The following is a 24,553-nucleotide window of genomic DNA, read 5'->3' on the forward strand; positions in this document are numbered from 1 at the left end:
TACTATTTTTTTTGCATTTACTGGAAAAAAACACATTGGATCTAGAGTCCAGACTCTTGAAAACATCGACAAGAAAAGTACTCTTGATTCAATAAGATTTTTCCTTGAATCGAATAGCCGACTATCTTGATTTAAGCGGATATCCTTTTGATTCAAGCAAAAATCAGATTGAATTAAGAGTATTTTTTCTTGTCAGATGTTTTTAAGAGTCTGGACTCTAGATCCAAGCGACGTTTTTTTCCAGTGTTGGAAAAAAATCAGGCTATGGTTACGGCGAGTACAAGTGCAACTGATCCTTAAGCTCTTGGAACCTGTATAACCCCAAATTGCACATGGCGAGACAGTTTTTAAGCTCGGTAGTTTGTTAAGTTAGCAAATTACTCACACATCAGCGAAACATGTTTTTCACTGAATTCACACCCTCACTCGAAGTTTTTAATTTTAAAATTAATTTATTCTCTTGGTATCCATTTGACACTCAAAAATTAAGGTCAGGTGGTAATTGAATGAGCCGACATTAAAACCTATCAAGCCTGCAAGGATCCGAAAATAATTTAATCGCATGGAACTTTTTCTAAGTGGATTTTCATCGTCAGCGTGAGGATCATGCCAAAACTCCGAAAATTGCATGTGTTTTTTTTTTAAAATTAATAATAACCTTCCATGGTCTTTGTATGCAAAGACCTAGCATGTCCAAAATTAAATTTTCTCATGCATTCAATGCAAATTATGCAAGATTTTCAAACGTGGTCTTAACTCACTCCGAACAATCTCATAAACATTTATAAACAGCCTTGCCGGCGTTCATCTCATACTTTACTCATTGACTAAAGCGCGCTTTTTCCTCTTTCATTGAATTTGGCTGTTCGGAAATAATACATTTTGCTGTAATTTAAACTGCATTTTTTCATGATAAATTACTCTACGCGGGACGACAAAACTTAATATATCCGATAATTATGTATATCCGCGATATATCCGAAGTTCCGAAAGTAGACCTCCTATTATTTTCTGGGCATTTTCTCCAATAACTCCTATTTTTAAAATAAATCTTTACTCTTATAAACTAGTGAGAATTTATGAAAAGAAACTGAGGTTCTGTTCCCATTAAGATACTAAAATTAAAATTAGTGGCACCATCGAGTTCCCCAGAAATCTCTCGTTAAACTTTTTTTTATTATACAAAAAAATCGAATCGTTTGACATCATGAAGAATAAAAGTCTCAAGTGGTTGGATTGGAGAGATTCTCCCACTAAAGAAAACAATACAATTTCTTAGATAAGTGTGCGGGAGACGGGTGATTAATGGCGTATTTTTCGCTGCCAAAGTCAAAACTGGCCTTTGCTTGTTAATTTCATAAGCCAGTTGGGCTTAAGTCAACGGAAATGAAACCAGTGGGTCGATTTTTGTCCAGTTGGATTCGACAATTGGATTTTCAGATTTAGACGGAGAACTCTTTCCGATGTCCGAAAAAATGAAATTGCAAGCTGTCTGTTTCATTTTTGTGCCAAAAAAAGGCATAAAATTCACGACAATCCAGGAATTTAGTAACTTGTTGGAAATTGGTAGATTGGAATATAAAGAACTCATGACAGGTAGCTCTTTCGTGAGTTCACGTCATTTAAACTACACATTTCAAATTACCCTAACTCCGGTTTAGTTAAATCTTTTGGGGCGTTTATTTCTGCTCCGAAATTTCGTAGAATATTTCCTCGAGCTCTATCATGTAAAACTCAATTTTGAGTTCGTGTGGACTTGGTCGACAAAAAACCAAAGTTCTCTTTCCCCTTGAACGGTCACATGTAGACATTGAGACACTTGAAATTGTTTACTTACTTAAGTGCATGCGTTTTTTTGTAACTTACCAATTTTTAAGGAATGGAGCCACCAACAAATCCGAGTAGCACATGTATCACAACTCCAATGTCACTAACTCCACAAAAAACTTAAACCACTTTCACACGACGACTGGTTGGAAATTCCAACTTAACTTCACTACAGTTCAATGTTTTAACGTATTGTAGACGAAAATACGTCGCAAACCGAAAAAATTACATGCGCGAACCCTCATACAGTTCACTCGTAAAAATTCTTACATATCATGCAACGCAGGCAGCACGAAAGCTCTGGATAGCAGCGCACACCTCGCAAGATAAACCGCTATATTCGGGCGATGTGTTCCTCTGGGCTTATCACTAAACGGAATCGCGGATTGATAAGAATCGATGGAAAATCACTTGTTTTTCACAGATTCACTCGACTGACACTTTCGGTGGGCATATTCTAGGGTGTTTTTTATACGATGACGTCGGAAACGATTCTTTCGGAACCGAGTAAAAGTGAGGATGAGAGCGGGAAATGAGCTCGACGAAGTTGTTTACTCACAGGTACGCGCCAAGTTGAAATCGCGCTTCAGTTGACTCATCGAAAACACGCGAACTACTAGACAGGGAGTCGCTGGGCTTGCCTCCGTCGCGATAGCTTCGGTCCTCCGCCGCTAGAGAGCGATACGGCTCGGGTAGTTCAGTCGTGAAGTTGCCAGTTCTGCCCCTCTTGGTTCTTACCAAAGAGGGTAGAAATGAACGAAAATTCAAATCGAGGCTCCCTTCAAAATTTGATTTATCTTATCTAAATAACACTAATAGTTGGATTGCATTTTGCAAAAAGGAACCACTAGCATTGCAATGTTGCTAAGATTGTGCAACTTCTTTTGTCTTGGAGGAAATACCCGATTATCCATTAATAGTTTCTATTTTACTCGCTAAAAACTGTGAATTCAAGACAAAAATTACCATCTAAATTTCATAGTTTTTCACGATTTCCGCAGTTTTATTACAAAGGATGAAGTTGCACAATCTTAGCATCATTGCAATGCTAGTGGTTCCTTTTTGCAAAATGTAATCCAGTTGTTCACTTAAAAACAGGAAACTTTATCTTATTTGTGAAGAACGTGAGTTAAAGGAAGCAGTCAGTTCGTAAAAATTAACGTTACTCACTGCTGTTAACCGTGTACTACGGTGATAACCTCTGGTGTGAACGATCCTGTCGGTACCACGTTGAAGTTATGTTACCACCAAGATGGTACCGGTATAATACCATGTTGGTGAGAAAAACATGGCTCCATGTTAACGCCAACACGGCATCAACATGGTATCAACTTGGTGCTGACATGGCACAAACTTGGTCTCATCATAATCTCACGTTAATACCATTTTGGTATCATATTGATCACTGTTTGTCACTTTGACCTTTTGACCACCTTGACCATGGTACCTTTTGGTACCGTGTTGACGACGAAATAAATCCGCCACGGAAGAGGATACATTTTGTATTCGCTTGCTCTATGCTGATCCCATATTGAAACGATGCTGTCATCAACATAGGTACTATGTTTTACTCACTGACATGATCGTTTTAGCAGATAATACTCTCCTGAGAACTGCGACACTTCTATTCATGCCACCGGAAATGGAAGAAGAAGAAAAAGAATACCTCCTCGTAGAAAAGAGCCTTGCACAAAAAGGGCTAAAATTCGCCCGTTTTCGGGCCCTCGAAATTGGGGTCGGTGTGAGGTATTTTTTCATCTATAGGGTGACCCTTTACACATAATAAAATTTCAGATTGAGTATACGCACCGTTTTTGAAATATGGGGGGGCAAAGTCCCCGATTTTTACTCATATTTGCAGGTATTTTATAGTCGAACTTCGGCTGCTACAAGGTACCGGATGTAGATATTGAAGCGCGGTTTGCGGTGATTTGTCAAGCTATTTCTGGATTATTTTTTCACATCTTTTACAAACCCGCAAATGGTTTTTCGGGGGGGGGGGGGGGGGGAGCTTTATTCATATTATCATGACCGTTCGTATACGTCTTACTGGCATTAATTGCTTCGTTCTCGACTCCTCTCCACGCCGTAATCATGATGGTATTTTCTGTTAGGAATCTTTCTTCTTCTTTATATTTGACCAATTCTAATGTTGTCTCCCCCTTTTTCCCTTTTTAAACCCCCCCCCCCCCCAATTCTAAACACTCCCTCTCAAGTGTATATTCCTGTGCGGCAGATATGAAGGTGTTATTTGTGGGGAATTATTTTCTGTCTTTATGGTTGATAAACTTTGACCCCACCTATTTCCTCCTTCCCCCCTTTACCCCTGTTTCACCCCCCCCCCATTTCCACCGTACCTTACTCGAAGTTGTCTGCTCCCTCTGCAGCAGAAATGAGGATGTTTCCGGTAACTATTACACTATCCGATAACTATTATACTCTCACAAAAAAAAGTATTCAAGCATGTAAAAAAGAGAAAAGAGGGGGGGGGGCAGTGGAAAGAGGGAATAAGGTAGGAAATATGAACTAGTGAGGGGGGATGGGAAAGAGAAAAAAGGGTGGGGGGTGTCTCCCTTGTATTGAGTTTAAAAAAGTAAAAAATTCTTCGCTGGAAACATCCTCATTTCTGCTGCGGAGGGAGCAGACAACTTCGAGTAAGGTACGGTGGAAATTGGGGGGGGGGGTGAAACAGGGGTAAAGGGGGGAAGGAGGAAATAGGTGGGGTCAAAGTTTATCAACCATAAAGACAGAAAAATAATTCCCCACAAATAACACCTTCATATCTGCCGCACAGGAATATACACTTGAGAGGGAGTGTTTAGAATTGGGGGGGGGGGGAGGTTAAAAAGGGAGAAAGGGGGAGACAACATTAGAATTGGTCAAATATAAAGAAGAAGAAAGATTCCTAACAGAAAATACCATCATGATTACGGCGTGGAGAGGAGTCGAGAACGAAGCAATTAATGCCAGTAAGACGTATACGAACGGTCATGATAATATGAATAAAGCTCCCCCCCCCCCCCCGAAAAACCATTTGCGGGTTTGTAAAAGATGTGAAAAAATAATCCAGAAATAGCTTGACAAATCACCGCAAACCGCGCTTCAATATCTACATCCGGTACCTTGTAGCAGCCGAAGTTCGACTATAAAATACCTGCAAATATGAGTAAAAATCGGGGACTTTGCCCCCCCATATCTCAAAAACGGTGCGTATACTCAATCTGAAATTTTATTATGTGTAAAGGGTCACCCTATAGATGAAAAAAAACCTCACACCGACCCCAATTTCGAGGGCCCAAAAACGGGCGAATTTGTGCATGGCTCTTTGCGTAAATTTTCCTCAAATTAAACACTGGAAAAAAAACACATTGGATCTAGAGTCCAGACTCTTAAAAACATGGACAAGAAAAAATTCTCTTGATTCAATCAGATTTAAGCTTAAATCAAGAACTAAGCCTCTTAATTTGAGCGGATTTCCTTTTGATTTAAGCTTAAATCTGATTGAATCAAGAGTCCTTTTTCTTGTCAATGTTTTCAAGAGTCTGGACTCCAAATCCAATGTGTTTTTTTCCAGTGAATGCTTTTTTTAAAATATTAGTGATAACTTTTTAATCGAATGAAATTCTCAGGGATCAGGCGATGTTCTAATATATACCAAGCAGTAGTGACTGCTAATGTTAAAGCGTTCAAGTGTATCATACAACTTTTATTTCGGTTCTAAAAGAAACTCGAGAGTGAACTAGGTGGAACTTAAGCGTGAGATGAACGCGTATAATAATCATCTGAAAACCGAAGTAAGTTTCATGCGTGGCAACAGTGTAGAGAGCACGCCATTGTTGTTGGGAAAACACTTTAAAACAAACACGGAACACCTTCGTCGCGCAGACAACAGGTGTTACACCACTAACACGGCTAGACAAGTGAGCCCATATCTGTGAAATAGTAAGTCCATTTCCAGGATGAACCCTGATAATGTACTAATACCAATATCGCAAGGCTCATCTTAAAACAAATGCCTTCCTTAATACAATATCATTGGGTTCAAGTGGCAGCGAGGCTTTATAAGCTGGCCGCCAGGACGGTGCGGTGGCTCAAACCGTGACCGTGCACCCTAAAAAAACCCTTCATCACGCGTGGGGGCGGAGAACGGGGTGACTCACCCCCTCGCGTCTCGCACCGCTTGATTGAGTCATTGAATATTCTTCTAGCGCCATGTTACGATTTGATACGCTGCGTAATATAACGAGTTAAAGTACGGTCTTATATAACCTGTTTATATTCAACCCTTATTCACTTTTTTATTTATTAAATTAAATGATACTTAACTCGATGTAAGCGACATTGAACTTCCATTCAACATGCATGCCCCACTGGAAAAAAAACACATTGGATCTGAAGTCCAGACTCTTGAAAACATTGACAAGAAAAAATACTCTTGATTCAATCGGATTTTTGCTTGAATCAAAACGAAATCCGCTTAAATTAAGAGGCATGGTCCTTGATTTAAGCTAGATTCTGATTGAATTGAGAGTACTTTTTCTTGTCGATGTTTTTAAGAGTCTGGACTCTAGATCCAATGTGTTTTTTTTCCAGTGCCTGTTCGCGAACAAGCCGATGTTCGAGGAGTACAGAATGTTCATGAACAAACGATCGTTCGTGCGTAGTCAGTAGGAAATTTACGTGGGCTGCGACCTTGTGTAAAATTTATTTCGTTTTGACCAAAATGTGTTCCATTTTTGCGTTATCCTCCGAAAATGACTCCCGTCTCATGAATTTTGAGCTGAATACCAAAGAGAAGATTAAACATAACAACAAACAAAAAAGAAAGAAAATTCTTCTGAATTTGTGTCCGCGTGAGCTGCCATACACATTTCCAAATAGCACACGCATCTCGCAACTTAGCGCGATTTGCGAGTCAAGAGCCGAGAGTGAGACTAGATTCAAGATCGGATTCTGCTGCGAGCTCGAGGAGACGACGCGATGCTTGAAGTGTACCTTCAGTTTTGCAGGGCTTTTCACGATCATTTCTCGTGCGAAATTCAAAGTTTCTCAAATTTTCTTCCGGAAGATGAGATCTCTTTTCACAAATCCGGTCAATAACGAAACAATAAAACTTCTCACATCCATATTATACTGCAAAAGAGTTTCGTCTCTTTATCGCTGATTCAGAGACTTTAACGCTAGAGTAGAAAAGTTGGAAGGGGCGAAACGCGTAATACAACTATTTCGACTTCCAAGTAGGAATATTGTATATCCTCAGAATTGAAGGAGAACTTGGTCTCTTTTTCGTTGACTCAGAGACTTTAACGCTCGAGTAAAAAAGTCGGATGGGGCGAAATACGTGATACAACTATTTCAACTTCCAAGTAGGTAAAATTGTATATTCTCAGAATTGAAGGAAAACTTGGTCTCTTTTTTGTTGACTCAGAGACTTTAACGCTAGAGTAAAAAAGTCGGATGGGGCGAAATACGTGATACAACTATTTTGAATTGCAAGATAAAATTGCATACAAAATGAAGGAGAAGATAGTGTTCTTTATCATCCCAACCATTCGGTAACTTTCAGTTCGTGTAACTGAACGTTCGGTTCGTAAAACGACCGAAATTATGAGGTTAAAAAACGTGAGAAATAAGTTCGGTGACATTAGCCGAATGTTCAGTTACACGTATAAAAAAACGGTTTTATTTTGAGGAGAGAATGCTCAACGGACTATTTTTCACAAAAAGTAACGACAAAGTTGTCGATATTTTGTTAAAATTAGTGCGGACGCACTAATTGCCTAAAAAATATTGCCCAAAATCCACAAATTATTAAATTGATCGATCGTATTTCTCCAATCTCTTGAGTGCTGAGGATCCAAGGATCCGCCCTAATTTCGTCGTTTGCGACGGTTTCCCTCCCACGTGGAATATTTGGACGTATTTCTGTCAAACGGAACTATGTGCATTTTGACTTGAGCTCCGTTATGTATACATTCTTATGGGTCGCAGGGCTCATGTCTTAATGCACATAGTTCCGTTTGGCAGAAATACGTCCATTTAGTGAGTGGATCTATGAACTCCCGTTGCGTTAATCGTTTTCTACGTAAATTTTTATAGATAAAACATACGATGCATTGCTTTTATTTGTATCGTGTCTTTTGGCCCCTTCTCGGCTAAATCCTAACGAGACAGGACTGAATCAACCGGAAGGAAAGTTATCACTCTCAGCCATAGGTTTCCACTTGATGAAAAATTCCTGATCCTTTATGTGCGACCCCGTCGTTGCTGCTGATACATAAGCCACTATTTGCTCTGGATCTAGGTGGCACGAACTTAGAGGAGTAATTCGGCAAATTAATTGTGAACGACACGAAAACTATTCTCAGTGTCAAGCTCCAATTTTGGGTTTTGTAGAGCGTGCAGACGCATGCCAGGGCGCTGGAAGTCGTGATGTGTGAAATGAGCACGCAAACTTTCAACCTGGATTCAATTTTTTCGTTCATTATGAGAGGTGTTAACCGGGTAAACTCGGCTAGCTCCAGCGCTCCATGAACGTGTATTTTCGTGAGGAACGAACAAAAATCGACCGGGATTATCTCCGCCTTACGATGGGATCACTGTCAGCATATTCAAAGGCTAAAATTTTGAAACTATCGGAGAGCAAAAGAGAGAGAAACACTGGGAGTTCTGGTCTACCCCCGCAGAAACAACTTTTAAAAAGCTATTTTCAAGGAATTGTAAAAATTATGCTCATGAAATAATGTTCTTGAATATTTTCAAGTAAAATTGCGCATGAAAGTGTTTAAAAAGCTACCACTTTTTTAATATTTTGTTTAAAGAATTGTGAGTGTTGCAATATAGCAGTAGATAATTGAAGAGTTTTTAACGCTTTTCTTACCTCAATTTTACCTCTTGTCAATTTTGTACGGAACAACTGAAAAAAGGTTTTTCAAAGTAAAAGTTCAACAAGTTTTTTTTTTTTTATTTTATTTTTTATTTTTTTGAGAGTTGTTCTTGTAAAATGTACTAATTTATTTTATAAGTCGTCATCTTTAGGCTGAGTGAGAAAAAACAACAAAATAGAAGCGTCGAGGGTGATGAAGCTGTCTTTCATTATCAGCTGAAAAGACTGAGGCCCAATTAGTCATAGCCTTAATTTTCGCTCCGTTTAATCTATTTCAAGTGCTTCAATATGCCATGACTGAGATATATTAAGCGATCGGAAAAAATTAAAATTGTTAATACAGACGAGTCTTTTACTTATAAATGAAGTTTTGTTCGTTTTATTTCGGGCACTTGTTCTTATGACTATACATTAATTTACAATTCTGATTTATCCTTGAGAGCTTTGTGAATTCTACGCAATGCTCTTAGCGTTGTATTTTCTTCATGTTCGCAAACATATCTCTGTCTAGCTCCACAATCTGCGCCATAGTAATGATAAATCCTGCTGTTGGTATTGTAAGCTATTTTCAGGCATCTTCCATTTCCGGCGATCTCATCCTCCGGTCGATTTGAATTCTTCTTTACGACTGGTTGTGCACTATTCGCCCAAATCCACAAAAGTCCTGGATTTAGTCCTCCCGTCCAAAAATCATGACCTGCACAAGAAAATTCACGAGCTTTGACACTACAATTCCACACAATATAATACATTTTAAGAAACTTAGAGAGGTCTTTAAACTTTTTATTTGCGAGTTTTGACGCACATTCAAACTGCATGGAACGGAAACCGAAAATACTATCGTTGACGAAAATATCTCATCGACTCAGATAAATTATGTGATGACGAAATTAATTATCGGTAAAAAAAAGCCTAGAGTAAGTTTTTGAATTAATTTACTTATATTTTTGCTCGAAAAAAAAGAGGAGGTGATTTAACATTCTGGATATTAAAAAAGTGTGCGAGAACTTATAAAATGCCGACTTTTCTTCTACAGAAGTTACTTTATCAATGCCAAGATGTAAACTAACTATAATGTGGCGGGTAATTCAGCATTTTGTGAATTCTCGCACACTTTTTTACATCTAGAATGTTAAATCAACATAACTTTTTTTTGGTGCGGAAGTACGGTCAATTATAAACATCCTTAGCCATTTTGCTTTATTGATATTGAAATCTGAAGATTGGCGGTGGCATTTTTCTATTTTTTTTCGTGCTAGAAGATTGGAGGCTGCTCTTTTGGGCCCTAAGAGCTTAATATTTTGACACGTCCGTACTCTCCCTACATTTTGTTTTTTTTTTATTATTAAATAAAAATGTACTACTGCCCCTTACGGGGCATTAATTACATAGGTGTTAGGTTTAAACTTAGAGCTAATCTACGAACTAATGTTACAAGATTTTATTTTTAATCGATAAACCACATTCAGTCCTTGACCTACGCTTCTCAGTTACAATTCTTCATTATTCTCAACATTCATACATAATCATACATACTACAAAATACAAGTGATAAAAGACAAAGATAAACAAGTTGTTTAACGGCCCTCTCTACATAGGTACTCTAATTTGATGTGTTAATTTTCCAAAGACGTCACTTGTCGAACATGTCCATGATTTGGAACTTACGACGTAGATAGATATTTACCTCTGGTTTGTTTATCCGCAAGGAGAAAAGTAATGAATTCCGTGTACTCTTCCTTGGATTCAAGCTCCAACAAGTTACCACCAAGGCTTTTGCACATACTCATGGCCGACTTCCAGTTGAATTGGCGCTCGCTGAAGTGGTAGCAATTCCGGGCAACTCGGGTAAAATTACCGGGACAAGGATCTGTCAAGAAATCATGAAATTGAAAGTAAAACATCCACCAATCCTCATTAATGTTACTAAACTGAATTTTTTTACATTTGTATTAGAAAATAATACTAGAATTGTAAGTTATATTTTCTAACATTTTCATGCTCAAACAAAAGTTCTATCTCCAACCCAAATTGAGGAAGCAAATAATGTAAAATCGTAAAATCTAAGTTACATCAGATATACTTGGTAATTTAAGGCACTCAAGATGTATGAATAGTAACTTTTGTGGAGCACACGTCTAAAGAATATTAATTCCTAAGAAAGCGGAAAACTTAAGTAGGATCGATAATCGGAAAAGCAAGTAAGTTAGCGTTCTAAGATAGTACCACAAAGCCCACGCTTGCACAGCCACACTCCATAGTGCAGTCCAATATCAGACGGATCAAGCGAGCGCCTTCATTTTAATCTTCAGGCAAATTGAACCCACGTCGTTCTTTGATCAAAGATAGGAGAATCGGCTGGGCTTATTTTTAGGCCCGCTTCTATCAACTTCAATGAAGTTTAATCCCTGGTTCCATTTTGACGTGTGTTTCAACTGAAAGAACCTGTTTTTAACGATATGTCACGATTTTAGTTCCTAAATTTTCCATGGATTCAAAAGTATCATTCAGACTATAATATCGACTGTATGAGCCTTCAAATTCCCAAAAACGGCTTAAGAAGTTTTGTTCTGCGAAAAGAATTTTGACAAAAGTTCAACTGCATCTAAAACCTTATGAACAAGAGATTTTTCTCTCCTACTTTTACAATTTGGCTGAAACCAACTATTTTCCCATGTCATTTTTTATTTTGTACACTGTTCAATGATATGATATATTTGCAAAATGATCACGTTCCGCAATGTATATCCTTCATCTTTAGTGGTTTTTTTTTTTTTTTTTTTTTTTTTTTTAATTTGTGCACTCGATTTATTTTAAGTTTCAACTAGAGTCTAGAACCGTCTTATTTCAACCTGATCGCTTTTGTGCTGGCATTCTTATCACTTACCAGGCTAAAAGCGCAAAATTATAGAATGGAAATGTATTTCCTCACACGATGATACAAAATACTGCGTGAAAGTTGTGTACATACTTACGATTGATATGTAATAAGAACATTAATAAATGATGTTTTTCAAAGTAAGATCATGTTGATATGTGATTTCATCTCGTTTCATCAAGATTACTGTGTGAAAGTTTAAAATAAAAGTAGCTACCTGTTCTCTTATCAAAGAAAACAGTGAAAACAATAGATTTCTAAAGCACTGATAGCATAGCTCCTTTGCACTATAATTAATTAAGATAATATATTACCTTCTCTTTGATTACTGCCCCCTTCGATGACATGCTGCAAAAGCTCTTCTGTTCGTCTCAGTCTTTTATCCATCAGGTCGACTCGATAGACAAGTTTTTCAATTGCGCCCAGTAAGTACAGGTCAGTCTCTGTGACTTGCTGTGACTATTTGTGGAAAATTAAAAATGGCAGTTGATAAAAAGTAGCTCTATAACAGGCAGGCAGGATATTTGGAAATAATGAAAAGAAATTCATCAGTTGAGCTGAAAATTCCATCTAGTTTTTTAGTCATTCATTATTTATAGTGTTTACCCGCTTTTGTTGGAAGATACGTGAAAGTATAGAAAATTGGACGTACCTCTGTCAAACGGAACTTTGTGCATTGTGACGTGCAGGACCGGATTAAGGGGGTGGCCACATGGGCGCGGCCCATGGCGCCAAATTTAGGGGGCGGCAAATTTTGCAATTTTTTTAAATGTAGGAATAAAAAAAATCAGACTCAGAAAAAAAAATTATCAATGAGAAAAGGGGACAAAATCTCTCTTTTATGAGAGTATAGTAATTTCTAATTTTGTCATTTTTTGGAGATACAAGAGACAGCACATTTAATTAGTCGAGTTAAGAGAGGAACTAAACACGCAATTTGGCCTGGAGCTCAGCGCAGACAGGTATGATGACCAGGACTTGAGATGAAAAGGACAAGCCCTTGGCGCGACGGTCGGCATGTAACACATATTAGCGCCTACAAGACTGCATGAATACTTCACCCATTGCATCAAACACAGTGCGGTCATTGCGGTCAGCGTGAAACGGATAGCGCCTACAAGAATGCATGAATACTTCACGCATTGCGCCGAACACAGTGCGATCAGCGCGGTTCGGCGAAAGTTAAAATTATTAAACCACGTTTATGTTTGTTCTTTCATGATTTTTTTTTTTCTTGTCTTATAAATGGGAGACCTTGTCCACACAGAGATAGGTTTACGGAACTTAACTTTCGCGTCAAGTTCCATGAAATTTTGCTAGTAATGTTGATAGGGCTTTCGCAAAAAACGTATCCAACACGAGTAGGTAAACGCGTCTTACGTCCAATTGAAGGATAATCAAACGGCGGAAATGGCCCCGGACCTGATTGTTTGTATCCATGAACAGCACCCTTTAGAAATCCATCTTGACTCGCTATATCCATTAATTCTTTATAAATTAACCTCAAAAGTCTTGCCATTAGTTATATTCTAGGAAAATATAACCTGGAACTTTTTTAGGAATAATCTAGCCTGAAAAGACTCTTGCAAAAATACCTTTAGGGCCGGGATCTTAAAGCACACCTTGTAACTGCCGTGACTTGATTCATCATGAAACATTCTTACTCTATTTTATTGTAATCCATATACTTACAGCAGTTTCCAGGAGATTTCAAGTCTAGGAAGTTCTAGGAATATCTTAAAACTTCGGCCCCAGAAGGCCCAAAAATTACTACAAGAACATACATTGGAAAAAAAACACATTGGATCTAGAGTCCGGACTCTTAAAAACATCGACAAGAAAAAATACTCTTGATTCAATCGGATTTTAGCTTAAATCAAGAACCAAGCCTCTTAATTTGAGTGAATTTCCTTTTGATTTAAGCAAAAATCTGATTGAATCAAGAGTCCATTTTCTTGTCACTGTTTTCAAGAGTCTGGACTCTAGATCCAGTGTTTTTTCCCCCAGTGAAGATCAGTATTCCTACCAATCAAAAAATATTGACTTCTCATGAGTAAAATCTCTCACTTGTTTATCGATTGGTTGCGGCGGTTTTGGAGGGTCTACTCTATCGTTGGCGCCACCGCTGCCTGGCTTGTTGACTACGTATCCGGTTGGAATGGTCGGGCCCAGTATTTTCGGTTTATCTTCCCGAAGTGCCAGGTCCTCGAGCGATAGAAAGTGGTGCCATACTGGTAGCATACTCGGGTCCGAATTCGGGTTCAAGTGAATGATTTCCACTGAAAAAATTAATTTTGGAAAATATTACATTTAATTTTTGTCGCGGTAACACCATCTGCACACTGGAAAAAAAGTAGCGTGAAACAAATCAAAATCAGCTTGAAGCAAGCTGGAAAAAATCTTAAAATTACCGCCAAGAAACGTATAGCCTGAAATAAGCATGGCCGTGCTGCTTGAAATTAGCTACCTGGCGGAATCTTAATGATTTTTCGTTTAATGCTCGGATCCAATACTAAATACTGAAAGTTTTATTCATTTTTCATAAAATTCCGTAACTTAGGGATAAAACGTTACTGATTCTTCGACATGGATCATTTTGAAGTCGTCGTGCGTTGCCGCGGGTTTTGTTCTCGGTTTGCAGCACTGTTAAAATGCGCGGCTTTTGGAGATCTCCTGGAATGACTTGAGAATGTAGGAATGTATAACTTAATGCCCGTGTCGAAAATGAAGGCGGAGTGGTGTGTAGTGTGTCTCCGTGGCTAAGAGTGACGGACGAAAAATAAATCTTGAGTTGAAATATAATATATTCCTCTTATTTTTGAGGATTAGGGAATGATTTTACTTACCCTTTTTACTGCCATGTTCAGCCACCACAGTTGAAAGGAGAAGGGACACCACAGTTGCGTGAAGTGATATGAAAATCCACCTCATGTCTCGGCCCACCTGTGAGGGAATCAATGTTTGTTTTATTTATTTTTCTTCATTCACTAAATTACTCATCATTTCTCATCAAATGAAGCATTAGTCCTCTCCAGATGCGAGGCGTGAATGATCGATCGATAGTTCCGCATTTGAATCTGTGGTAAAGAATTGATTATTAAGGAGTTTGTTGCGAACTCTCTGTTTATCGATCCTTTTTCATAAATTTAAATGGCAGATCAATCTATCTACCGCAAAGCACGCCACGCCACTGCCTCCCCCCCCCCCTCGCCCCCTTTTAATTGATGAATCGACTTCGACAGGCAGCTTGCCTTAAAAGGCAACTCAAGAAGGGAGAGAAGCTCCTAAATTTCACCAAATTCTAATTGAGGTTGGTCGAATTTTAATCAAATTGATTCATGCACAGTTTGAAAAAGATCACAAGAGTCATTGTACCCCTCAAACCCTCAAACATGTAGCGTCACCATTGAACTTTATACTGTCAAGGAAAGATTGAATAAAGGATGTTATAGAATACGTACTTACCGAAATTGTTTCGTCCATATTTATGGCACTTCACACAGATTCGGTCAAGAGCTCATTTCAAAGTTATGGTGCACTTTTATTCATTTATTCTTTCTCTGCTCCTCTTTCGTTCAGTATGCCAACAATCTGTGAAGAAAAAAATATAGACCGTAAAGTTTGAGTCTCACTTTGTTCAACTGGCCGAAAAAAAGTACAGACAAGAGGTAAGTTATGAAATGAATTCCTATTCATTTACAACGATCTTCCGATTTCAATGGATTAATAAGTTGTTTTGAATTTATCATCGCAGCTATGTTATTTTCTAAAAAATCACAGTCTTAATTGATAACGCTTCGCCAATCATGAATTAAATTTTGAATATGGACAATACACGTCGATATCCTCGTCATGAAAATTCGACTGAGATGTCACAGATTATTTAGGAGAAAATTACTCCGAAGATTTTTGAGACACACAGTCGAGTACATGTATAACTCTGCAATTAGTCCATCCCAATTATCTACAAAAAAACACTAGTAGGAAAGAGCCAGTTTCATGGTTTTTAAAACGAGTTTTTATCATCAATTATGACTGTGACTATGACTGTGATGGCCACTAATTTGAATACCGTTTAAATTAGACGTTGGTCCCAGCAAGTATACATTTAATGTGACATGAGATTGTATGAATCGCTCAATCCCTTCTTCGTTCTCCGACTGACTGCGATACTTGCAAAAATAAAACGCCTTCAAAGAGTCAAGTATGCAATGAGCTAAAATCAGCACGCGCGACAATTGCTGCAGACATAGCAGAAGGCGAATTTGAAAGCGGATCAAAATCAGTAGAAATCTTGCATTTACTATGAAAATTTTAAATTGCGATAACTCGAAATTAGGATCTGCTAAGATTTTAATTGATCTGAAACAGTTTTCTACTTAATAGACGTGATGTAACTTGAGTAGTTACGCCTATACGCTATTCCTGCTCCATTAATGTCGGCATTGCGTTTAAAAAAATGAAGGCGCTGTAATTGGCTGTCCTTGTTCTCATAGCAGTGTGCCCCGCGTAATCTATCATGAAAAAACTTCAGATTTTAAATTGTATACTTACATTGAATGGATTTAAAATATAGAATGAGTGTTTTCTGTTCCGCGCTCTTTCACGAAACATCAACAACCCAAACTTTTTTTTCTGTTATTCATCAACTTTAGAAACCGCTAGCAACTCGCTCGAATTTTTCACCCGCCATCTGAATCATCGTATGAAATAAATCCCCAGGTAGATAAACAAAAGGTCAACTGTGTCATGCATCACATTTAATGCCTCCATGTACTCGTAGACGATAGTTCTCTACTGCCGTGATTAGGAAAAAACGACGTGTGAACATGCGAGAGATGCCAAATTTCCTTCGATAAAATGTTCATTTTTGAGGAAAGCTATGAATATTTGAATTAAATTTCGCACTAAGGAACCACCATCTCTGTCTCTTCCATAAAAATACTTTTCTGCAAAGGGAAACCAATGGCATCGCATTTGACAAATAGGAATCAACGCGATTACGGTGTTTTCAAATGCGACTTTTCCTTTTCTTTTAAAAATACTTAATAACTGTACAATATTACAATTCACACAATTAATCGCCCATAAAATCAACAATTTTTTTCCGGGAAGTCAAAACTGTTCGGTAGGTACCCTGGGAGATTTTTTAGATGATTATGAGGAAGCGAATTTTTCACAACACTGTACTCGCGCTGGTTCCTTTTTGCTAAATGCGATCCATATGTTGTTTCTAAAAAGATCCAGAAATTATGGCTCCTTATTGCAAAATGTGGTCCTCTTTTCCTTGAAATTTTCAGAAACTTTAGGTGAAGTTGCGAACAAAATTATATGAAAAATTGCGAAGGACAAATATTCATAAATTTTTCCGAGAATGGAGATGTTGCATGTGTGAGGAATTTGCGATTTGACTGTTGATTCTTATGTAAAAGTTCGCGAGAAACACGATGGTGCCACTGGTTTTCTCTGAAATCAACTTCCAAGCTCAAAAAAAGCTCTCAAGTTGAGGCCAAAATGGAGGGGATATCCCACCCTACCCTGAGAGTCCACATCTACATCAAGACAAACTCTCCATGCAAAGATAGGGAGCAAATACATTGACAGGGTTGCCGTGATTTCAGTTTTAGAGTCCCCAAATTAGGTGGCAGCCCTGTCAATGTATTTGCTCCCTATCTTTGCATGGAGAGTTTGTCTTGATGTAGAGGTGGACTCTCAGGGTAGGGTGGGATATCCCCTCCATTTTGGCCTCAACTTGAGAGCTTTTTTTGAGCTTGGGAGTTGATTTCAGAGAAAACCAGTGGCACCATCGTGTTTCTCGCGAACTTTTACATAAGAATCAACAGTCAAATCGCAAATTCCTCACACATGCAACATCTCCATTCGTGGTTTCCCAAAGGAAATCTGGCAACGCCTAAGGGTCCAAACGGCGTTTTTCCTTAGCACGGGAGTCTAGCAAACTTAAAAGTTCAAGCACCCGTGGATGCATCCGCGTTCGGAGGAGTGGAAGATGGGTGGTCGTTGGTCGTGCTCAGGAGCGAGCGCCGATTTTCAACGAGCCGAACAAAGAGATTATGCGTGATGTCTTCGTCCGGTAATGCCCGCCGTCATCAGTATGCAAATAATGTCGTCCCATTTTTTATGCAAACTTATCGAATTAGTTTGTTCGAACACGGTTTGTCTTCGCTGCGGGTGCGGTGCTTTTACCGTGCTTGAACGGTGTGCACTTACCGGTGAAATGTTACGTCTCTACCGTGCGGGGTGCGAAATATTTCGATACGAGTGCCAGTACGGATTGCTCTTGCCCTTTTCAATACATTTTTGGAAGAGCAAAGAAAATTGGAGCGCATTTAGGAGAAAGGGGCCAAACCACATCTGCCATTGCCTTAAAAGGAGCGATTCGATTTTCCGCAAGAGAACGTTTGTGCGGATTCTTTTGAAAATTTTACGGAATTTACTTCGTACTAAGCAGAGAATTCAATGAGATTCGCATAACCGTTTTCATGTAAATTTGGTAATACATATAACACTTGGTAAAAAATTTGATAATTGCTGATTTGGCTTGACCCCTTTTTGCTTAACGCGGTCCAATGGAGATGTTGTAGGTGTGAGGAATTTGCAATTTGACTATTGATTCTTATGTAAAAGTTCGCGAGAAACACGATGGTGCCACTAGTTTTCTCTGAAATCAACTCCCAAGCTCAAAAAAAGCTCTCAAGTTGAGGCCAAAATGGAGAGGATATCCCACGCTATCCTGAGAGTCCATCTCTACATCAAGACAAACTCTCCATGCAAAGATAGGGAGCAAATACATTAGCAGTGATGCCGTGATTTCAGTTTTAGAAATAAGGTGGCAGCCTTGTCAATGTATTTGCTCCCTATCTTTGAATACAGAGTTTGTCTTGATGTAGAAGTGGACTCTCAGGATAGCGTGGGATATCCCCTCCATTTTGGCCTCAACTTGAGAGCTTTTTGTGAGCTTGGGAGTTGATTCAAGAAAAAACCAGTGGCACCATTGTTTTTTCTCGCGAACTTTTACAGAAGAATTAATCGACAAATCGCAAATACCTTACACATACAACATCTCCATTGTGAGCAGAGTTAGTTCCGATTGTTAGTTGTTCATGAGTAACACACCCAGACGCGTTTGATATGCGGTGTTTTTTGTAATGAACCAAAACAGTCAAGGGACCCCCATGCGATCTAGAGGAGGGAGGGTTTCAAGGTTTTTAAAATTTAAATAACATTATCGATCTTTATTTTCAATGGCGCAAAAATGTCATACTTTTTCAATTTTGAGATGAATCATTCTGAGCTAGTCTTGAGGAGAGGACTCTAGAAGATCTTCCCCCACCCCTCTTTGTTCTACATGCATGTTAATGAGCTCAACATGTTACGCATCCACGCATAAACTAGGGCAGAGGCATTTCAATCAATTCAATCACTCCGAAAAAAAAACAAAAAATTAACAATTTTGAAATAATTTTTGTCGATTGCTAAATTTAATAGTACGAACGCTGCATCTGACAAGGAAATTTATTGTTGACCAATAAGGCAAATTATAACACTTTCTTCGATTCACTATGTGAGTTTAAACATCCAATATGATTGTTGATTGTAATGGAAGAAGCCCCTGAACGATTGAAAACAACCGTAACATCGTATCTATACGACAAGAAAAGTAAAATAATTTATGAACCTAGAGTCCAGCATTCTAAGAGCAAGGATTCTTTTTTTCTCTGTGCATGCAACGCAACACTATAGACTTTGCATACAACATTTGCTTCTAATTTGCCTAAAACTACTGTTTACTGCCGTTGTTATCCTAAGCTTGTTTCATTGTTATGCCTTTTCTGTAACATTAATTCGCGTGGTTACTTCCGACTCCCATATCTATGCTCAACTAACCATAATAATCCGTATGAACTTATGAGCCGAGTATACATTGCTGACTTTGTGCCAAGGCTCGAAGCATCACCCTAAAAGTTCATAAACCTCTTACTTTTTTACTTTGTACGCGTAAATATTTCATTTATTCAACCATAAACCAATTTTTACTCCCAAAATCAATTTGCCATTTCCCTACCCAAGTAGCAGTGATCGCGGTAAATTGCGAATCGATCGGAGAATGTAAAGCGATTTTATCGAGGATAGAAAATTGCCATATATCGTAATTTCATCGCATAAATTTGCAATAACATCGAGATTTTATCGACGACGATTTATCGTAATACTATCGAACAAAAAATCGTGGAAAATTGAGATAAAAAATTCGATTTTGTCGAACGTGATTTTAAAGAGATAAAATTACGATAAGATTGAGGATAATCGCTCAGATGTTGATGATTTTAGCGATTTTATCGCCAAAAAATCGTAAAAAAATCGCAATTTGATTTCAAAATATCGCGATTTTCCGTGGTATAATGCTACATGGGTAAAAGCGAAAGCTAATTTTCCCGCAGTTTACCGCATTATATAAACGGCAAGTTGTCAATTTGTTCATAAAAATGCGTATGGTTAAATCAGCTCAGAAGCCCCCTGAGACTGACATCTATAATACTATTCGAGGCTCATCATCAATCAGAGGTTGGGCTTTTTTTACGTGTCACCATTCAATTGTGATAAGTGACAGTTGTATCAATCGAAGTATGTCAGCCGAGAGAGCAGCTTCATGGGGGCGCATTGTCTCCAAATTTACAACTCTTACATTAATTTGAAGGCCTCCATAAAAATTAACACTTTTTTTTTCTTTATTGATTTGGAATTATCAAATATTTTATTGAATTCCGTTTGCAAATGAGTCCTTTAAAAAATTGCGTATTGCCCTTGGTACCTTTTTCTTACAATCGCTAATTGGTTGTTTGAGACCGGATGAGTGGATGACACATCAGCGTCGATTTGAAAGAATCGATGCTGTCAAAATTCTGAGAAATTCTTGGAAATCGCACCCTAAAACTGCCGTGTTAAGGAAGAACGTCGTATGAGCCCCAGCTGTTGCCAAACCTTCGGTAAATCACGAATTCTCGGGAAAATTTGTGAATATTTTCCTTCAAATGTTTCGTGTAATTTTGTTCGCAATTTCACCTAAAATTTTTGAAAATTGATAAAAGGTAAAATATGCAAAGCGTTCCTCACGAATAAACATTTTATCGACGGAAATTTAGCAACTCTCGAATGTTCATATGTCGTTTTTCCTTAGCACGGCGGAAAGGATGAGATACCTAACGCTAGAGGTCATGAGTCGATGAATTGTTAAATTCAACGTCTAATGGCCAGTGAAATTTTAGTTCTGATTTTTTTGGCTCATTTTCACTCTAGCTGTCTATAAAATATCAGCGATGAATTTCGGCATTCCCATCCGCTCAATTCGTCGCTTCTCTGACGTAAGAGCGTATCCCGATTTCCACATGAGCCTGAGAAAGCGTGGATTCATACGTAAAATAGGGCTCACGTGGAACTTGTAAACGACGAACTGTGAGCAGTTCTCTTGATGGGTACCACAAATTAGCATTGCACGTGTCATTTCTGGAACTGACACTTTCATACGTTATGATTAAGTTAAATTTGAACTGAAATTTCGAATTTTGAACGTTCACGGAGAAAAAAATACACAGTTATTCGACGGTTACCACGGTAATAATGTCACACGGGATTCCGCGGTATAGTGGAACCGTGGATTTCGGTAATATTATTGATGAGCTTAGTAGCATAACCATCATGCTCATAATAGTGTGTCTGTGCCCACAGTAATATTACGGTGAACGCGGTCATATCACCGTGCTCATCGTTACAAGAATCAAAATCTAAGGTTCTACTACCGTGGAATCCCGTGTGACATTACTACCGTTGTAACGGTAGAATAACTGTGTTTTTTTTTTCTCGCTGTAAAATATGATTGGCGTTAATTTGATTTAACTCCTGCTCTTGAAGATTTTTAAAATTATAATAAGTATGACACAAGCATGCCTTTAATAGGTATGGTGTTAACAAATGGCTTTGTGAGGATGGGGGCCTTTGGCGGCTAGGAGTCACAGAGCGGCAGAGAGCGCGCTATAAAAGCGGCTTCACACATACATACATGACACAGTAGGTAATCATGAGCAACATAAAACGACAACATTCATAACTTTTTGGCCTTTCGAGTTCGTTTATTTTGTGCCAATTTATAGGACAGTTTCAAGTACCTCCGGTGATCTAAACCGGAAGTTTTGCGGGTAGTATGAGATTTTAAGAAACATGGCATTACACAATTCAAAATACTTTATCCCCGAAAAAAGGAAGTGGAAAGACATTCGACAGCTATTTAAAATGGAAAACATTAACGATTTTATATTGATATAATCTTAGCACCTCTTATAGTAATTTAGACGCAAATTTGTTATAGAAATGTACTCAATTTACCTTTTATTTTGCTTTTTCTCCAATTTGCGTCAAGAAAAGAAAGGAAGAGAAACGAGAAGGTACAACCCTTATTCAGTGGGCTATGGATAAGCTAAAATCGTGGAAAATCGATACTTAGTGTTTAATATGGAAGAAGAATACTTTACATTAACGAAGATGAACGTGCACTTACGTGAATAAAATCTCATACCTCAGAATTGTAATCCTCGCAACACGAATCCAATATGAAGCCACTTTCACTTTCAAGTATCACTATAAAACTCAATCCTAAAACCGAAAATTGTGACAAAATTCAAAGTTGTGGCGGCTGTAGCGACGATGATAAGGGACCTGAGCGACAATTAAATGAGGTGAGTACGAGCTTATGGAGTTACAGCGGCGACGACGGAATAATGCCAAGGAACCGGATTCCCGTTAGAGAGTGCGATGGGTTATTGTTGATCTCGGAATAACCCATGGCGCACGCGACACACGGCGCGCGTCGCGACCCGTGCGCTACGGAGGTGGCACATCCTCCTTCTCTCATCCATCAGCGTCGCGTGCCGCGGCGCCCGAATTTCGTCCGTCCTGCTTCCACCGTACTTGAAAATACTTATGCTGCAATCACACGCTGAATGTGGAAGTCATCGGCCCGATGTCTGAATTTTGCGCGTGACGCGCAAAATTCAGCGACGATTCTCAGCAACCATCGGACTAATGTTGGATTTGTCTGAACTATTCGAGTAGATTTGATACACATCTGGATGAAAATGACTCGAATTTGCGAAATTTCGGTCGTTGGGCGATGGCTGTTGACTTCCACATTCATATGCTAAATTCAGCGTGTGATCGCGGCATTACACGGAGAAAAAAAATTGCTGAAATAGCTACCGCGTCAGCTAATCCAGCGATGGGTCAGTTGCGCTGGTCACAGAATCGTGTTTTGATGCTTGATTCTTGTAGAATTTAGCGCAAAATAATAAGAGCTGTCCAAACCGCAACTTTCCACGTTCAATATTAACCGAGATATCGCGCTTTGAAAAGTCAGGATTTTGACGTCATCCACCGCGGCACTGACACCCTTGGTTTCTTTCTCTTTTGTTCGATCAGTGATGCAGAGGGTGCAACGCGAAACTTCAACGACGTTAAACGTGAACTCAAGAAACAGACGGATTCGCACTTCGAAGATCTGATCGGGATATAACGCACTCGCCGCGAAGAGATTAGGCGGTCAGCAGGCTCGGACTGGCCATAAGGCTAATCTGCCATTGGCAGATACGCCCCCTCGGCGCGCCGAAAACGCGCCCTTCTGACAGATAGCAAAATGAGAACAGAAAAAAAGTACGGCCAAGAAAATATGCGGAAAATGTCTTCAATGAACGGAAGAAGAGAGAGTTAGGAGTAAAGAAAGGTGCCTTTACGCATGGTAGTGGTGAACAGGGGTCCAAGAACTACTTTCTGAAGCGTAAACACTTTTCCGTGAAATTTTCACCTCTTTGTTAACATACAGGCGCTTTATCATCCCCCTCCTTCTTTCGCTATATGTGTAACTCCCTTAGAAGCGATGATCGTTTCGATTTTTACACAAACGCACCCTTTATAGACTCTTGAGAGACCTTTAAACATATTTCTTCCGTTTCAAAATAACTATTGATTTGGTCATACCATGGCATATCTCGGGCAAATTCAACCCTAATTTATCTCGGAATTCGAAAATAAGAGACATTTACAGTGTAAACGATGGATAATAAGATGGATGTACACATTGCATATGAAAAATGTAAGACGCGATGGCATGAGTCGTGAACTCGTAATGCTTTGCTCTATGCTACTAGTTAAAAGCACCATTTCAACTGAGACAAACGCAAACAAACACAATACGGAAATAAAGCTAGGGAAAGGATGAGCGGAGCGTTAACGACGGCGCAGAGACACAACTATTCGTACTTGATGGACGTCTGTGCTGCATCTGAACAATTGAAGGCGCGATGACGCGAAGCGTGAGCCCTCATTGCTCTGCTATATGCTGCCATTGAAGTGTCGCTCGTTTTCGGGAGAACAGTTAAAGAAGAGACCGGAACACATCTCTCTTACCTTCGGGTGTGTTACTCACGTAGTGCTTGAAGCACCATTACGAATTAGACAAACTCAAACAAACACAAAATGGGAATAGAGGGAGGGAAAAGATGCGCGTCTACGACGGCGCAGAGATACAACTATTCGCACTTGATGGACGTCCGTGCTGCATCTGAAAAATTGAAGGCGCGATGACGCGAAGCGTGAGCCCTCAATGCTCTGCTATATGCTGCCATTGAGGTGTCGCTCAGATTCGGGAGAAAAGCTAAGAAGGAGGCGCGAATACGTCTTTCCTGTCTTCGGCTGTGTTGATACTCGTTCTTTCCTCTTTTTTCAGGTTCTTGTCTGATTCTTTTTTAGGATGCATATGCAGACCTACGGCTTAAGCTCGCAGCATTGGCTCGATTCTTTTGAAATTAATGGTGCTTGGACGCGTCTAGTGGCATTAATTTTTTATGTTTTCATTAATTTCAGAAGTCTGTCAGTTACTTCAAAACATTCAATCTCGC

General features: G+C 39.0%; 2 protein-coding genes across 2 annotated transcripts in view; both read right to left on the reverse strand.

Moving 5' to 3' along the window:
- Positions 1 to 2,470, reverse strand: part of LOC109034148 (protocadherin-15) — a 132,931-nt gene extending 130,461 nt beyond the window's left edge. The window contains exon 1 of the mRNA XM_019047145.2: positions 1,867 to 2,470. The gene's annotated coding sequence lies outside the window, so the exon portion shown is untranslated. The remainder of the gene's footprint in view (positions 1 to 1,866) is intronic.
- A 6,593-nt stretch (positions 2,471 to 9,063) lies between these two features.
- LOC109034157 (uncharacterized) lies at positions 9,064 to 22,630 on the reverse strand. Its single transcript, XM_019047158.2, has 7 exons — positions 22,180 to 22,630; positions 15,057 to 15,182; positions 14,438 to 14,534; positions 13,659 to 13,870; positions 11,906 to 12,050; positions 10,401 to 10,583; positions 9,064 to 9,410 (listed from the first exon to the last, which is right to left on the reverse strand). Exons 2-7 carry the CDS (start codon positions 15,072 to 15,074, stop codon positions 9,130 to 9,132), a joined length of 936 nt encoding a protein of 311 aa, XP_018902703.1. The 5' UTR covers positions 15,075 to 15,182; positions 22,180 to 22,630; the 3' UTR covers positions 9,064 to 9,129.
- Positions 22,631 to 24,553: the final 1,923 nt, after the last annotated feature.

Source organism: Bemisia tabaci, chromosome 4, assembly GCF_918797505.1.
Source record: "Bemisia tabaci chromosome 4, PGI_BMITA_v3".
NCBI classification, from domain to species: domain Eukaryota; kingdom Metazoa; phylum Arthropoda; class Insecta; order Hemiptera; family Aleyrodidae; genus Bemisia; species Bemisia tabaci.

What these genes read in the sequence shown, in the direction of transcription:
- LOC109034157 (XM_019047158.2), bottom strand. An exon ending in TGAACATGGCAGTAAAAAGG is followed by an intron (nt 13,871 to 14,437) that starts GTAAGTAAAATC and finishes TAATTTTTTCAG; the next exon opens with TGGAAATCATTCACTTGAAC. An exon ending in GGGCAGTAATCAAAGAGAAG is followed by an intron (nt 10,584 to 11,905) that starts GTAATATATTAT and finishes ATTTCTTGACAG; the next exon opens with ATCCTTGTCCCGGTAATTTT.